Source organism: Bubalus bubalis, chromosome 18, assembly GCF_019923935.1.
Source record: "Bubalus bubalis isolate 160015118507 breed Murrah chromosome 18, NDDB_SH_1, whole genome shotgun sequence".
Lineage (NCBI taxonomy): Eukaryota > Metazoa > Chordata > Mammalia > Artiodactyla > Bovidae > Bubalus > Bubalus bubalis.
In genome coordinates this window covers 46330667-46346271 of record NC_059174.1, presented here as the reverse complement: position 1 = coordinate 46346271, position 15605 = coordinate 46330667, and the positions used below count along the sequence as shown (strand labels likewise).

The window sequence follows — 15605 nt, the reverse complement described above, 5'->3', positions numbered from 1 at the left end:
GAGACAGTGTTTGAGCAGAGACCTGGATGATGAAAAGGAGCTGGCCTGGAAGGCATGCAGATTGGATGTTCCAAGGAGAACAGCCCCTTTTCTAACAGCAGCATCTGAGGTGTGAGCTGGAGGAGGGCAGTGCTGCTATGGTGAATCAGGGAAGGGAGTGAGTTTGTAAGGAGGGCGGGGGTGGGAGGCAACGTTAGATAGAGCCGAAAAGGTCTCATTGAAAAGGAACCAGTAAGTGAAAGCCTAAAGGAGAGGATTAAAGGAGATCAGGTATTTGGGGGAGGAACATTCCAGGCAGAAGAAACAGCTAGTGCGAAGGTCCAGGGGTGAGGAGGGACAAGGAGGCCAGTGTGGTTAGAGTGGAGTGAGTGACAGGGAGAGTGAGAGGAGGTGAGATTGGTGAGATGATGGGACTTGTGGGCTATGGTTGAGACATTGGCTTTTATCTGGGGTGAGGTGCAGCAAGCAGATGCCTTTAGGAAGGTCCTGATGTGATAGGCATTAATAGGTCCCCTGTGGCAGCATATTGGGGTGTTAGGGGGAGCAGGGAGAATAGGGAAGAGGATGCTGCCATAGTCCAGGTAGGAGAGGATGAAGGATGGACCAGGGTCAGGGCCTGGGATGAGGGTGAGGGATGAAATACCTCAGAAATACCTTGAATGCAGCTACTGGGCCGGCCCATAGAAGGATGAGGGGTGGAAGGCAAAGTCAGCCAGTTCTGTTCAGATCAGAGTGGACACGGCAGGCCATAGTCAGGTGTGAAACAGCCAAGCCACTGTGATGGAGCCATCCTTGGCTGGCTCCTGGAGGCCTTTCTGGGGAGGAGTCTATTGGCAGATGTGTACCCTACACTGCCAAAGCCAGGTAGCAAGGTGATTAAGCCGGGCTACTTGGATTCAAGTCTTAGCTCCATTTTACCTACTTGCTCTATACCCTTGGGCAAGTGGCTTAACTTCTCTTGGCCTGGTAAGTGCGGTGCGAGCACTCTGCGACAATTACCATGACAATGACCATAGAAGTCTCTACAAAACCATCCCTCTGAGACATCACTTGTCTAGGGCGAACGTGGAGAATAGGGCAGGTCTGATACGTTAGAGAGAGAAAACACCTGTCACTACCACAGACCCCTGCCCTAATTGGTCTGGTTTGCAGGCCTGCGGGGAAGGCGCTATCACAGCGGGAAAGACTGTGCCGGTTTTCCCAGGATTTAACGACTGAACAACTGCTTCATCTCTCTCCTTCTGTCTCCAAGCCTCACATCTTTCTTGGTGGCCATTTCTTCTTCCCCATCCTCGGTGTCTCTTCCCTTACCATTCCTGCCTGCAGTCTTTTCATCAATGCAAACAGCCTCTAGCTGTCTCCGCCCCCGCGCCTGGTTGGGGGTGACACGGCGCATGCGCTGTCAGCGCCCCTCCCTCTCCACCCCCATCCCCCCGTCGGCGTCTGGGCCTCATCCCCTTCTCTCTGTCTCCTTCTCCCCCATCACTTCTCCAGACACTGACACCCCATTACTCCAGTTTCCCCGGTTTCAGCTTTGGTCTTCAGCCCCATCCACCCGAGGTAAGACGGATAGAGGGGAGGCCGGCGGAGAAGGGGAGGGGCAAAGCATCCTGCATCCTGAGATAAACAAACCCGGGGAGGGGGCGGCTTAGACTGAGGGGCCTGACGCGGGAGGAGAAGAATGGGGGGCTGGCCTGGGGGAAATGGTAAACCGTAGGCCCACAAACCAGGGTCCTCTGATGGGTGACTGACATCTCTATGGTTGCCCAAAATCCAGTGCTGGGGGCGTGAGAGCCATCCGGAGCCCTGAGAGCGTATCGGGGGCTCAGATTCTGGAGACTGTGGATCACCCTCTCTAGTTGACCTCTGCCCCTAGGATTTGCCTGAAGCCCACCCCCAACTCTGCATCTGCCCCCCGAGGGCCACCGAGGACCATGACTAAGACAGATCCTGCCCCCATGGCCCCGCCGCTCAGGGCGGAGGAAGAAGAGGAGGAGGAGGAGGATGAGCCTGTCCCGGAGCCCCCCAGCCCCACCCAGGAGCGCCGGCAGAAGCCTGTTGTGCACCCCTCGGCACCAGCCCCCCTCCCCAAGGACTACGGTAACCCCCCTCCCCATCCTGCAATATGGCCTGGAGCCTTTGGTGGCCAGGGAGGTCTGGCCAGGGAGGTCTGGCTGAAAACTCCGCTGGTGGAGATGGTGGGAAGACTCCCGAGGATTTGAAGGTGGTCTGGGGAGGAGTCATGGCCCTTGCATCCCCACCCCTCTTCATTCATTCATTCATTCACCCACTGGAGAATGGAATTGGGATAATCCTAATATTTGATTCATGACACATCATTCAGTCCTTTAGTCATTCAACAAGCATGTTTTGAAAGCCTGCTATGGACCTAGGAGGTGGGGGCAGACAGATCTAGTCTTTGCCTAAGAAAATTCACAGGCTTCAATAATGGTCACACAAATAAGTACAAAAATACAAGGACATAATTAAAGACATGATGAGAATCGTGTTTGCCAAGAATAGGAGTCTGCAAGAGCCTTTTAAGATACAGTTTTCCTGAATAAATAACATTCAAGGGAGACCCAAGGATGGATTGAGGGTTAACAAGGGGAAGGGGATCCCAGGAGAGGTGACCACAGGAGTGGAGGTTCTGAGGTAGGAGGCTGTGGAGCTGAGAGGGAGGTGTCCTCTTAGATACATAGAAAGTGTCTACTCATTCTCCAGCAGTACTATACTCGGTGACAAGCCTTTGCTGGGAGATGGAGATTTAATGGTGAGCGGTCCAGGCATGATCTCTGCTCTCAGGAGAGAAGGCAAGACTAAACAAGTAACAGATATATAAATCAGATAAGTTCAGGGACTTCCCTGGGGGTCCAGTGGTAGGACTTTGCACTTCTACTTCAGAGGGCATGAGTTCGATCCCTGGTCCGGTAACTCTCACATGCCATGAGGCATGGTCAGAAAAAAAAAAAAATCAGATAAGTTCAGATTGGAGTAAATGCTATGACAGAAATAAAAGATGGAGATATAATAATAGAGAATGGCTAGGGGGCAGCACCTTGAGATAGAGCAGTCAGGATGCGTCTTTCTGACGAGGAAGCATTTAGGTGGAAACCCTGAGCATGAGGGGGGCTTCCCTGGTGGTTCAGTGGTAAAGAATCTGCCTGCCAATTAGGAGATGTGGGTTCAGTCCCTGGGTCAGGGAGATGTCCTGGAGAAGGAAATGGCAGCCCACTCCAGTATTCTTACCTGGAGAATTCCATGGACAGAGGAGCCTGGTGGGCTCTAGTCCATGGGGTCGCAAAGAATCGGAAACGACTGAGCAACACTCACTCACGCCAGTATTCTTGCCTGGGAAATCCCATGGACAGAGGAGCCTGGCGGGCTACAATCCATGGGGTCACAAAGAGTTGGGACACAACTTAGTGACTAAACAACAACAACTGAGCAAGAGGAGGAATCAACCATAGGAAAGCTGGAAAAAGAGAGTTCCAGGCTGTAACCAGCAAGTTGCAAAAGCCCTGAGGCAGGACTGAGCTTGGAACAAAAAGAAAATCATGGTGCTGCAGTTAGGGAGTGATCAGAGATGAAGTGAGAGGTTGGCAAGGGCTATATCTGGGAAGGGCCTTTAAGGCTACTGTGAGGACTTCGTGTATATTCTAAATGTGATGGTGGGGAGAGCAGTTGGGGGCGGGGGCATGGGTATTTAAAAGCAGGGGAGTGGCAGTTCTGATTTATATTTTTAAAAGCTCCCTCTGGTTACTGCATAGAGAGAGTGGAGCTCAGCCAGAACTGGGTATAGGAGGAGGCTTTTAGATGTTGGCTGGGAATCCTTGGTAGCTGTACCTTCAACTAGGTTCCAAGTTCAGAGAGTAGGTACCAGCAGGATAGGGCAAGAGGGATGGCCTCTGTGGACATGTGTCACTCACTAGAGGGGGATCAGAGAGGCTATAGGTTACCCTCAGTCTGATAGAAAAATAACATTATCTGGGTGTCCAGGGCAGGGTATCCGTCCCGGAAAACTGGAAAATTTCCTTTGGAAATGTGGCTGGGGCCTGTAGCCTGCTGGGATGTCAAAGAGCCTAGGGTGTCTGTTCCCCACCCCCAGGAATCCTGCTGCTTGTAAAACAAGGAGGGTTTGGTCACAGAAGGTGAAGGAATCTGAAAATGTGGTTGAGGCCAGAGAGAGGGCTAAGGTGGACTCCAGGAGAAACTCATGTATGTGTTTATTAAATGTGTACATTAAATCAGTGGAGACTGAGCATCTCCTGGATGCCAGGGCCTTGGGGATAAGGGAGAACAGAAATGTCCTAGTGAGGGGGACAAGTGAGAGAGAGAGAGGAAAAAGAGGGCAGAAGAGAAAGAGAGGAAAAGAGGAGAGAGGAAGGAGTAAACAAGTAGTGGGGTTTTATTTTTTGGCCACATCATGAGGCTTGCAGGATCTTAGTCCCTTGACCAGGCTTTGAACCCGGGTCTCTGCAGTCTTAACCAGCAGATGGCTGAGGAAGTACCCAAGTAGTGATATTCTTAAATAAATTTTTAAAAGGGCAAGAGGGACTTCCCTGGCGCTCCAATGGTTAAGACTCTGTGCTTCCAATGAAGGGGGTGTGAGTTTGACCCCTAGTTGGGGAACTAAGATCCCACATGCCCTGCGATGCAGCCAAATTAAAAAAAAAAAGTGGGGGGGGGGCAAGAGATGGAGAAGGGCAGAGGTGCTCACTTAGCCAGGATGGTCTGGGGAGGCCTCTCTGGAGCCTTAAGAAGATCTGAGGGGAGACTGGCCCTGGCAAGAAAAACAGCAAGCACAAAGCCCTGAGACAGCAATTTGCCTGGCAAATTGAAAGGGTGGAAGAAGGCCAGTGTGACTGGAGGGGAATGAGTGAGGGGGAGAGAGCAAAGAACAGACAACGCCAGTTGGTGCAGGGCCTTTGGGCCAGAGTGAGATTTGGATCTGTACTCAAGTGTGATGGGAGCCAGGGCAGGGATCTCAGCCAAGAAGGGCTGGGGTTTTAAAGGAGCACACAGGCTGCCTGCTGGAGACTGTACGGTCCTTCCCTGGGCTCTGTATCATCTGGTCATTCATGTGCTCATCCATTCAACAGGCACTGAGTTCTCACCACGTGCCAGCCCTGTGCTGGGTGCTGAACATTAGTAGAGGGCAATCCTCAGAGTCTAAAGCAGGGACATGGAAGTTCCTCTGGGTTTCCCCCTGGCTGGCCACAGGTTGTATCCTGCCCATGGGTACATTTTATGTGGACTGCACAGTAGCTGAAAAATTGGGGAGATTTTTCTTAAAAACTGATTTCTGGCTTTTAAGTTTTCTTTACTCTGGGACTTTCCTAGTCATCCAGGGGCTAAGACTTTACGCTCCCAATGCTGGGTGCCTGGGTTCGATCCTTGGTCAGGGAACTAGATCTAGATACTGCCTGCTACAACAAAGATCCCACATGCAGCCAAATAAATAAGTCAATATTAAAAATTTTTTTCTTTACTCTGGAGATTCGGCCTAATCGTGCCCAGACTGACAAGGTACCATGGGCCAGAACAGTAGCAATTCCCTTGGGCATGCAGATTCCTTGTCACACTCTTGTTTCGTGAGGTAGAGGTGGCTGTTATACAGGAATTGCCTGATCTTTAATTTTCAAAACAGGAAGGCATCCTAATTTTTATGTGAAACCTCTTCATTTTGAAACCTCATGCTGGCCCCACAGAAAATGTCCAGGGCCCACAGGCCACCAGTGTGAGACCCTGCCTTAGGAGGTCTTAAAGACAAAGACTTAGGGCTACTGTATCTCAGGGTGGAAGGAGGCGGGGTCAGGTTGCCTGGGGGTGACCTTGGACCTCTCACCACCCCAGCCTTCACCTTCTTCGACCCCAACGACCCTGCCTGCCAGGAGATTCTGTTTGACCCCCAGACCACCATCCCTGAGCTGTTCGCCATCGTGCGTCAGTGGGTGCCCCAAGTCCAACACAAGATCGACGTCATCGGCAACGAGGTAAGGACACTGGTGATGTGAGGGAGGAGGGGAAGGGGTCCCTCACGTGTTTGGGTAACCCTCCCTGGTCCCCGGTACCCTTAGATTCTGCGTCGAGGCTGCCATGTGAATGATCGCGATGGGCTGACCGACATGACACTGCTCCATTATGCGTGCAAGGCTGGGGCCCACGGAGTCGGTGAGGGTCCTAGCCCCCATACCATGAACCCCCAAACCTAGGCTCCCACGCCCGACACTCTCAGAACTCTAGCCCTCCGACCTCCATCCTGAGTCCACTCACAGCCTAGGATCCCAAAGTGCAGTCCCTGAGGCCCAGGGTCTGCCCCATGGCCCTGGCCCCAGTCTCTAGAGGAGGGGACCCAAGCTGACCTGGGCTGTTGCGCAGGGGACCCCGCGGCGGCGGTGCGCCTCTCGCAGCAGTTGCTGGCTCTGGGCGCAGACGTGACCCTGCGTAGCCGCTGGACTAACATGAACGCGCTTCACTACGCCGCCTATTTCGACGTGCCCGATCTCGTGCGTGTGCTGCTGAAGGGTGCGCGGCCCCGAGGTGAGGAGGAGGGGCCGGGCTAGGAGCCGGCAGGGCCCCGGAGAGGAAGGAGGGCTTGAAGCAGGAGGAGGGTGCTCAGGTGTAGGGAGTGAAGAAGGGTGGGAAGACGACTAATGGACCTGGCTTGGGAGGCCAGGATGGAAGGTGGGAGGTGCAGGAAATGGGGCTCAGTGGTCCTTAAGGCTACTGGGACCTGGCAGGAGCTAGTCGGGAGGGGTGTGGCCGAGGAGGGGCGGGGCTCTGTCCGAGGCTGGGGGAAGCACTGAAGCCTGCGGGTTAAGAGATGAAGAGATGGACTTCCGGAGACTGGAAGGCAGCAGCGAAAGGGCTGGGTGCCGAGGGCGCTCACTTGGAACCCTCCTCTCACCCACTTCCCAGTGGTGAACTCCACGTGCAGTGACTTCAACCACGGCTCAGCCCTGCACATCGCTGCCTCCAACCTGTGCCTGGGCGCGGCCAAATGTTTGCTGGAACACGGCGCCAACCCGGCGCTTCGGGTACTGCCACCCTGGCCCAGTCCTGTTACCTTCCTTTTCCTTCCTTCCCAATCCCTTTCCAGCCAGCAGGCCTCTGCAGAGGATGGGAGAGGGGCAGGACCACTTGCCTTTCTTGAAGCTCTCATTCCCCATTGGCCCAGTTGGACCCTTGACCTAGTACCACAGGAGCCCATTTTCTGTGTTTGTCCTTCCACGGCCCCATTTCTGGGCTTGGGGTCTTGGCCCTGAAGGCATGACCTACAGCACTGAAGTGGGACCTTCATTCCCCGTTGGCTCCATACTTGACATCCCCAGGCTGAGGTCTCAGGAGTGGACTTCCCTGGGGACCGTGGTCTGAACCTTAATGCCCCATCCCTTCCTGTTGCCATGTTGGTCCAGGGCATGACCTTACTCCCATCTCTGCTTCACCTTGACCCAGGGTCTCTGGGGGCATGGCCTCAGTGGGAGGGCAGCCTACCACCACTGAGTTTTCTCCTCCTCTTTTCCTGTTGGTCCACAGAACCGAAAGGGACAAGTGCCAGCAGAGGTGGTCCCAGACCCCATGGACATGTCCCTGGACAAGGCAGAGGCAGCACTGGTGGCCAAGGAGCTAAGGACGCTACTGGAGGAGGCAGTGCCACTCTCCTGCGCCCTCCCCAAGGTCACACTACCCAACTATGACAACGTCCCAGGCAATCTCATGCTCAGCGCACTGGGCCTGCGCCTGGGAGACCGCGTGCTACTGGATGGCCAGAAGGTCAGGAACTGGAGCAGGGAGGGGAGGGCAGGACTCAGCGAGCAAAGCTGCGGCCTTGGGCAGAGTCCAGACTCGCCCCCTCTGTCTGTCCACCCTCCCAGGCATGCACACAGTGTTTATTTCATCCAGCCGTTCTGCTAGTGCCTCCATTATGCCCCACGCTGGACTGAGCTCTTAGTCCAAGGGGGACAACAGATCCATCTCCTGACAGTGACAGCCCAGAGCAGTTGTGGCTCTCGTGAGGAAGCACAGGCAGAGTGATCAGCACAGGTCGGCCCCATTTGGGTCCCCTGGGCCCTGTGGTCCCCATTCAGGGGCCACCTGTGCTCGCAGAGTAATCACTCCCTTGCTTGGGAAAAAAGTACTGGTCAGAGCAATCAGGGGTGTGATGGGGAATGCATCCACTTGAAGATGTGGAGGAGTGAGCCAGGAGAAGAAAAGGAGAAAGGGGGGTCTTAGAGAGAGGGAGCGGGAGAAGGCAATGGCACCCCACTCCAGTACTGTTGCCTGGAAAATCCCATGGATGGAGGAGCCTGGTAGGCTGCAGTCCATGGGGTCTCTAAGAGTCAGACACGACTGAGCGACTTCTTTCACTTTCCACTTTCACGCATTGGAGAAGGAAATGGCAACCCACTCTAGTGTTCTTGCCTGGAGAATCCCAGGGACAGAGAAGCCTGGTAGGCTGCAGTCCATGGGGTCGCACAGAGTCGGACACGACTGAAGCGACTTAGCAGCAGCAGCAGCAGGGAGAGGGAGCAGGGATAAAGTCCCAGAGGACAGAGAACATCTTCATTCATCCAGGTATTCCAAATTGAATTCATTTACCTGCTGTCCCTCAGGCTCCATGCTGGACCCAGCCTGTCCTTGGGGGTAAAGACTTGTGTCAGCCCCAGCCTTGCTCTCATAGAACTCCATTTTTACTGAAGAAGAGACAGTCAATAAAGTCAACTCACAGTTAAGATAATTTCCAGTAGCAAGGGCTTTGAAAACATTTATTAAATGCAAATATTTAATAAATTGGCCCTGGCTGAGGGCAGAGGTGCTTTTAGCTAGCGTCTTCTGAGAAGGCATCTCTGAGGAGGTGATACACGGGCTGAGATGGGAAGGAGCTCACCTTGCAAAAATATAAGACAAAGGAAACCACAGGTACAAAGGCTCAGAGGAGTGTGCATGGAAGGGAGTTATCTAGGGAGAGTGAAGTGGCAAGGTTAGCAGGGGCTGGATCACACTAGACCTGCAGGCCACTGCAGTGACTGAATTTTGTTTCTTTGTACAGTGAGAAGCCATAAAGTCACACTTTGTTTCCTAATCAAGAGTTTTGCATGCATCAGCCCCCTTTGGAAAGTTCTTGTACGTGACCTAATCAAATCAGTGTGCCAGTTTTGAAAGCAGGAGGGGTTGACTTTCTCCATTTTACAACATAGAAGACTATAAGAAATCCAGAGTGGTGAAACCTTTGTCTGGAGACATGTAATAACAGTCTCTGCCTGGAGAGAAGCAGCACAGCACAGTGGTTATTAGGATTTGCTCAAGCACATCTCTCTGCCACTTGCCAGCTGTGGGGCCAGTGATTTCACCTCTCTGGGCATCAGTTTCTTCATCTGTAAAAGGAAACTAAAAATACCCATTTCAGGGGGTTGTATGAGGTTTATTTTTAAAATGAATTTGTATTTTACAATGTTGTGTTAGTTTGCTTCACTGTGCAGCCAAATGAATCAGTTACACATACACACATAACCATTCTCTTTTAGATTCTTTTCCAAGTTTAAATTAGTTAAAATGAGTAAAGCCCTTAGAACAGGGCTTGGTGTACACCAAGTGCTCTTTGTGTGCCAGCCACTGTTCTGATCCCCGCACCAACTCTCCAAAGGAGGCACTATTATTTAGCCCACTTTATAGACAAGGACGGAGAAGGCAATGGCACCCTACTCCAGCACTCTTGCCTGGAAAATCCATGGATCAAGGATCCTGGTAGGCTGCAATCGATGGGGTCGCTAGGAGTCGGACACGACTGAGCGACTTCACTTTCACTTTTCTCTTTCATGCATTGGAGAAGGAAATGGTAACCCACTCCAGTGTTCTTGCCTGGAGAATCCCAGGGACAGCGGAGCCTGGTGGGCTGCCGTCTATGGAGTCGCACAGAGTCGGACACGACTGAAGCGACTTAGCAGCAGCAGCAGCAGCATAGACAAGGAACTGAGGTGTAGAGCAGTGAAGGAATCTCACCCAAATGATAATAACCACACTCACTGCAGCTAAGCAATGTCACATATATTAAAAATGTTTCCACCAGATAACTAGACTCTGAGGTGGACTGCTATCCTCATTTTACAGGTGACACTGAGGCCCCTGCAGTCCCTTTACGAAAGTGACAGTATACGAATAGTCAGCACTTACTGATCCCTTACTCAGCACCAAGCCCTGTACTGAGGGCTTTTCTGTCTCTGTAGCATTCATGTCCAATAGACTTTGTGAGATTGGAAATGTTCTGTGTATTTATAGTCCAGTGAAGTAGCCACAAGCCACATGTGGTTATTAAGAACTTGGAATGTGGCTACTGCAATTGGGGAAATATTTTAGTTATTTTATTTATTTATTTATTTTTGTCTACCTTGCTCAGCATGTGGAACTTTCCTGACCAGGGATCAAACCCATAGCCTCTGCAGTGGAAGCATGGAATCTTAACCATTGGACCATGGGGGAGGTCCTGATTTTGTCATTATGTAGCTAGTGGCTATTTACTACATTGGGCAGGGCAGCTCTGTAACAATCCTGTAAGGTGGGTGCAATTTCTACTCCCATTTCGCAGAGGACACTGAGGCACAGTATGGTTAAGTCACATAGCCAGTGAATGGTAATGTCCAGGCTGAGATGCTGAGATTTGAGCCTGGGGCTCCCTCATACACTCCACCATGTTGCTTGTTTGCCAGTGATTTTTTTGTTTTTTTTGGCCACTCTGTGCAGCTTGCAAGATCTCCAAGGACTGAACCTGAGCCCTCAGCAGTGAAAGTACTGACTCTTAACCACTGGACCACCAGGGATTTCCCTGTGCCAGTGATCTTATCATGGCCTCCCAAGGCCACCCAAGCCATATCCTCCCTTGTTTCCTCCAGACGGGCACGCTGCGGTTCTGCGGGACCACGGAGTTCGCCAGTGGCCAGTGGGTGGGCGTGGAGCTGGATGAACCCGAGGGCAAGAATGATGGCAGTGTTGGGGGCGTCCGGTACTTCATCTGCCCTCCCAAGCAGGGTCAGTCTCACTGGGGTCCACTCAGTAGTGATGCTGCTGACTGAGGGGTGGGGTCAGGGGTGATGATGGGGCAGGGGCAGAGGCCTGGACAAGTCCCAGCCCAGGCTCTGTCCCCCCAGGTCTTTTTGCCTCTGTGTCCAAGATCTCCAAGGCAGTGGACGCACCTCCTTCATCCGTCACCTCCACACCTCGGACTCCCCGAATGGACTTCTCCCGTGTCACTGGCAAGGGCCGCAGGGAACACAAAGGTCAGGCGGAGCCCATGGGGTGACAGGAGCCAGTCTTGAGGATATTCTGTGGGTAGACCAGCTTCTGTGACTCAGTTTTTCCTCAGGCCCAAACTCCCATTTTAGAGGACAAACTCTGAGTCCCTGACTTTTGTACCTGAGTTTCTCCTTTGATTCAGTACTGGTCCCACCCAGTTCTTGGAAGGACCTGTATGTGTTCCCTGCCCTCTGTGACTTAGCTTCCCCTTAAACCCAAAGGCTTTCTCCCAGTTTTAGGGAAGAATCTGTGGGGTTCCTGGCTTTAGTGACTTGATTTATCCTCAGACCCAACTCCCTCCTTCATTTTATTTATTTTCCCCTCTTCATATTTTTATTTTAAAAATACTTTATTTGCTTATTTATTTGCTGTGCTGGGTGTTAGTTGTGGCACGTGGGGTCTCCCATCTTCCTTGCAGCATGCGGGATATTTAGTTGTGGCATGCAGAATCTAGTTCCCTGACCAGGGATTGATGTGGGCCGCCTGCAGTGGGAGTGTGGAGTCTTAGCCACTGGATCACCAGGGAAGTTCCCCCTCTCCTTCATTTTAAAAGGATAATTTCTGACTTTTGACACTCGAGTTTTCCTTTGGCCTAATATCCTTAACTTTGAGAAAGAGTTTTTGGGGTTCTCTAGGTTCTTGACTCAGTTTTCTCTCTCATACCTAAAGCCCCCAACCCCATTTCTCTGGCAGCTAGGGTTTTCTTTCAAGCCCCCCAGGCCCCGACTCCTATTTCAGAGAAAGGCTCTGCAGTTCATCTCATTTGATCAAGGACAGAGTTCCTACCTTGTGGTTTTCTGGGTGGCACAGCATCCCCTGGGCTGGCGTCTGGAGGCCTCACCCTCAACCCTTGTCCCCTCCACCCCCAGGTAAGAAGAAGCCCTCATCATCCCCGTCTCTGGGCAGCCTGCAGCAGCGCGAAGGAGCCAAGGCTGAGGTTGGAGACCAAGTCCTCGTTGCTGGCCAGAAGCAAGGGATTGTGCGCTTCTACGGAAAGACAGACTTCGCCCCAGGTGAGGATTACTATCTGGGCCGGGGGGCAGGCAGGGCCTCAAGGCATCCTGACACCCTCCTGTTGCAGGGTACTGGTATGGCATCGAGCTAGACCAGCCCACCGGCAAGCACGATGGCTCTGTCTTCGGTGTCCGGTACTTCAACTGCCCCCCGAAGCATGGCGTCTTTGCACCAGCATCTCGAATTCAGAGGTGAGCCCAGACTCTGATCATCACCCAGGGTACTTCCCAGAGCCCTGATACTCACCTTAGATGTCTCCTCCTCTTGGACCAGGAGGATAGAGTGGACACCCATCCCCACACCCTAGCGCTTTCCTCGTAGGCCCCCTGCAGCTCAGCTCCTGCCAGACTCTGGCCTCTTGTGGCTCTGACTCCTCGCACTTGTCATGTCTCCCCAGGATTGGTGGATCCACTGACCCCCCTGGGGACAATGTTGGAGCCAAAAAAGTGCATCAAGTGACAAGTGAGTTGCAGGCTGGGTGTGAGGAGGAATGTGGTTTGGGGGTAGGCAGTAAGGTCATGGGGTCCTTAGGTATATGCTGGTGACAGAATCTCCAGTATTTAATTGGGGATCCAGGAAAATGATGAGTCGGACCCCCGAAAGGATGGGTGTTATGGAGAAGAGGATGTTAATAAGGCTCTGAGCAGGCACTGGGGACATGGGTAGGTCTCAGAGGACACAGGGAATATTACTGAAAAGAGAGTCTAGATAGCTGTTGGAAGTCTAGGATATTGGGGATGTAGATAAATATTAATGACAAAGAGTCTGGGTGGATATTGAGGACAGAGGTGGGTCTGTCATCCCATCACCTGAAACCTCGCCCTTCTCTTCAGTGACGCAGCCCAAACGCACTTTCACAACAGTCCGGACCCCAAAGGACATCGCATCTGAGAACTCCATCTCCAGGTGTGTAGCAACCCTTGGTCCCCTCTCCTGTGGGATAATTCAGGGAAAGCCATCCACCAGGCCACTGGACAGGGGGGTCTGGAGTTCTGGTTGGGGCTGGAAATAGAGGTTAGGAAAACTTAGGACTTAAGTTAGCTTACCCAGAAACAGTCTTTAGAGAGTGAGGCCCCACCATGAATTCTGGTGAATTCAATTTTTAAGAGGCAAGTAAGACCTTCCATAGTGGTTCAGTGGTAAAGAAACTGCCTGCCAAGCAGGAGACAGGGGTTCAATCCCTGGGTCGGAACGATCCCCTGGAGAAAGAAATGGCAACCCACTCCAATAATCTTGCCTGGGAAATCCCATGGACAGAGGAGTGAGCTACAGTCCATGGGGTCGCAAACAGTCAGATACAACTAGCGACTAAACAAAAACAAGGGAGACAGAACACCCTCTGCTCCAGAGGAGCCTGAGAGAGCCGGAGAGGTGGAGGCAGAACCCAGAAAGGCCAAATCCCAGACCCTTGGGGAAGAACTGGGTGGGGATGGGTCCAGATGCTCCCACACCCTGCACTGGGGCATGACACAGTTCTTTTCCCCAGGTTGCTCTTCTGCTGCTGGTTTCCTTGGATGCTGAGGGCGGAGATGCAGTCTTAGAGGCTCTGGACATCCAACAGAGACACAGAGCCCCCTCTAGCGTCTCCTGACACGAGGAGCCCCCGAGTCACCCTGAGATAGAGATTCCCAGTAACACATCCAGAATAGAGACCCCCATTAGCCAGCCCTCGATCACTGAGGCCCTATTAACAGATTCCCCCATGATGACCCCCCCAAATACAGACCCTGTGTTACCCAGAAAGAGATTCCCTGAGTGTAGTACCTTCAGGCTAGTCCCACCCCTCAGATCAGACCCTCCAATTAACAGATTTCCATCTCACCCCAAATGATGGTGACTTTCTCTACATAATGCTCCACAGTAGAACATTCCTGAGTCACTAGTCACTGGAGCAAAACCATTCCCTATTAACAAGGTCCCTCCCCACATCAAACCCCGTTGAAAGAAACATCTCCAGAGAAGAGTAACAGACCCACATTTAATATCAGTCCTGTCAAGATGTTGTGACTCCCATGGTCACCCCAAAATCCTTAGACTGCAATCGGACACTCCCTCCATTAACAAAAGCCTCTACTCTTACCCCTCAAGAAGAGACCCGCATTAACCAGCCCACTGTCACCCCCAATTTACAGATGCCAAAACAGTCCTGGAAGTGCTAATTACAGGACCCCCAAGTCTTCCTACCCTCTGCACCCTCAAGAAACCCCCAGTGCCTTGTATGAAGCCCACCCCATGTGGCCCACAGTACCTGTGCTGGCCAGGCTCCCAGAAAATTCTCTATTTTTTAAGTAATGATTTCCCCCTTTGGGGGACCCCAAAATTTGGAGGCCCCATTCTGGGACTCAGGATCCCAACCCCCAGAGTACATGTCCCAAACTTCCCTCTGCCCCTAATTCCTACAGCCCCTAGGAAAGCCCAAAACCCTAACTCCCAGGACCCCCAGATCATGGAACCCCAAATCCCCAGGGAATCCCAAATTTAAAAAATCCGATTCCAAGCCCCCAGGAATCCCCCAACCATGGAAGTCCCTATGCCTGAGATGGAGGAGACTGTAGTCAGGATATGCATCCTAGGCACCCAGGGCACGTCAAGCCCTATTCATAGGCACCAGGAGACCCCCAAACAGAAATTCTCATCCCTGGAAACCAGAGGACTTCAATGCCCCGAGTCTATGGATCACAAGATACCCAAATTCCAAGAGCCCCAGTCCCAAGGGAACCCCAAATCCTCAAGCCTCCCTCTCTAATAGACGAGGAGCATCGAGGCCTTCAGGGGATCCCAAATCCTGGAGCCCCCATTTCAATCTACGTTCTGGTCACAGGTCCAAAACGCCAAATCTAAGTTACTGGCCCTGAAGGGCCTCAGAGCACCCTGGTCAGAAGAGCAGAAGCCGACGGAGACCCTGAAGGCCCAGGGTGTCCAGGGCAGACCTGGGGCCCTGAAAACCAAGGACAGCTCACGACTGCCCCTTCACTGCATGTCCCCAAACTCAGCATGACCCCTATCCCCTTCAATAAAGACGTTTCTATGGCTTTCCGTGTGGGGTCTGTGTTTAGGGAGTTAACGGCCGTGCCTCTATACCCTTACTAGGGGAGCATGGCAGAGGAAGTCCTTCCCTCAATCTCGTCTCCCTACGGCTGGTATATAGGATGGCCTAACCTGCGGGGGTCCTTCCAACACACGCGTTTTCCCTGTGGGCCGCCAAGACTGCGCCTCCACTCTGGGCTGGCTCCGATGGGTTCCATTCTGAAGCTCTGATTGGTCGGTCCAGACGAAGCTCGGTCTCTGAAGGGTCCAGTGGC

General features: G+C 52.5%; 1 protein-coding gene across 2 annotated transcripts; it reads left to right on the top strand.

Moving 5' to 3' along the window:
• Positions 1-11: 11 nt before the first annotated feature.
• Positions 12-15335, top strand: CLIP3 (CAP-Gly domain containing linker protein 3). 2 transcript variants are annotated; one of them, XM_006068764.4, is made up of 14 exons: positions 12-1560; positions 1877-2100; positions 5857-5996; positions 6081-6174; positions 6382-6543; positions 6922-7040; positions 7540-7776; positions 10890-11025; positions 11145-11273; positions 12159-12302; positions 12371-12494; positions 12701-12765; positions 13137-13209; positions 13790-15335. In XM_006068764.4, the coding sequence occupies exons 2-14, from the start codon at positions 1935-1937 to the stop codon at positions 13842-13844; spliced, it is 1644 nt and encodes a 547-aa protein (XP_006068826.1). In that variant the 5' UTR covers positions 12-1560; positions 1877-1934; the 3' UTR covers positions 13845-15335. The 2 variants fall into 2 exon arrangements, with proteins under 2 accessions (XP_006068826.1, XP_044787162.1); XM_044931227.2 differs by having other exon boundaries at positions 1860-2100.
• Positions 15336-15605: the final 270 nt, after the last annotated feature.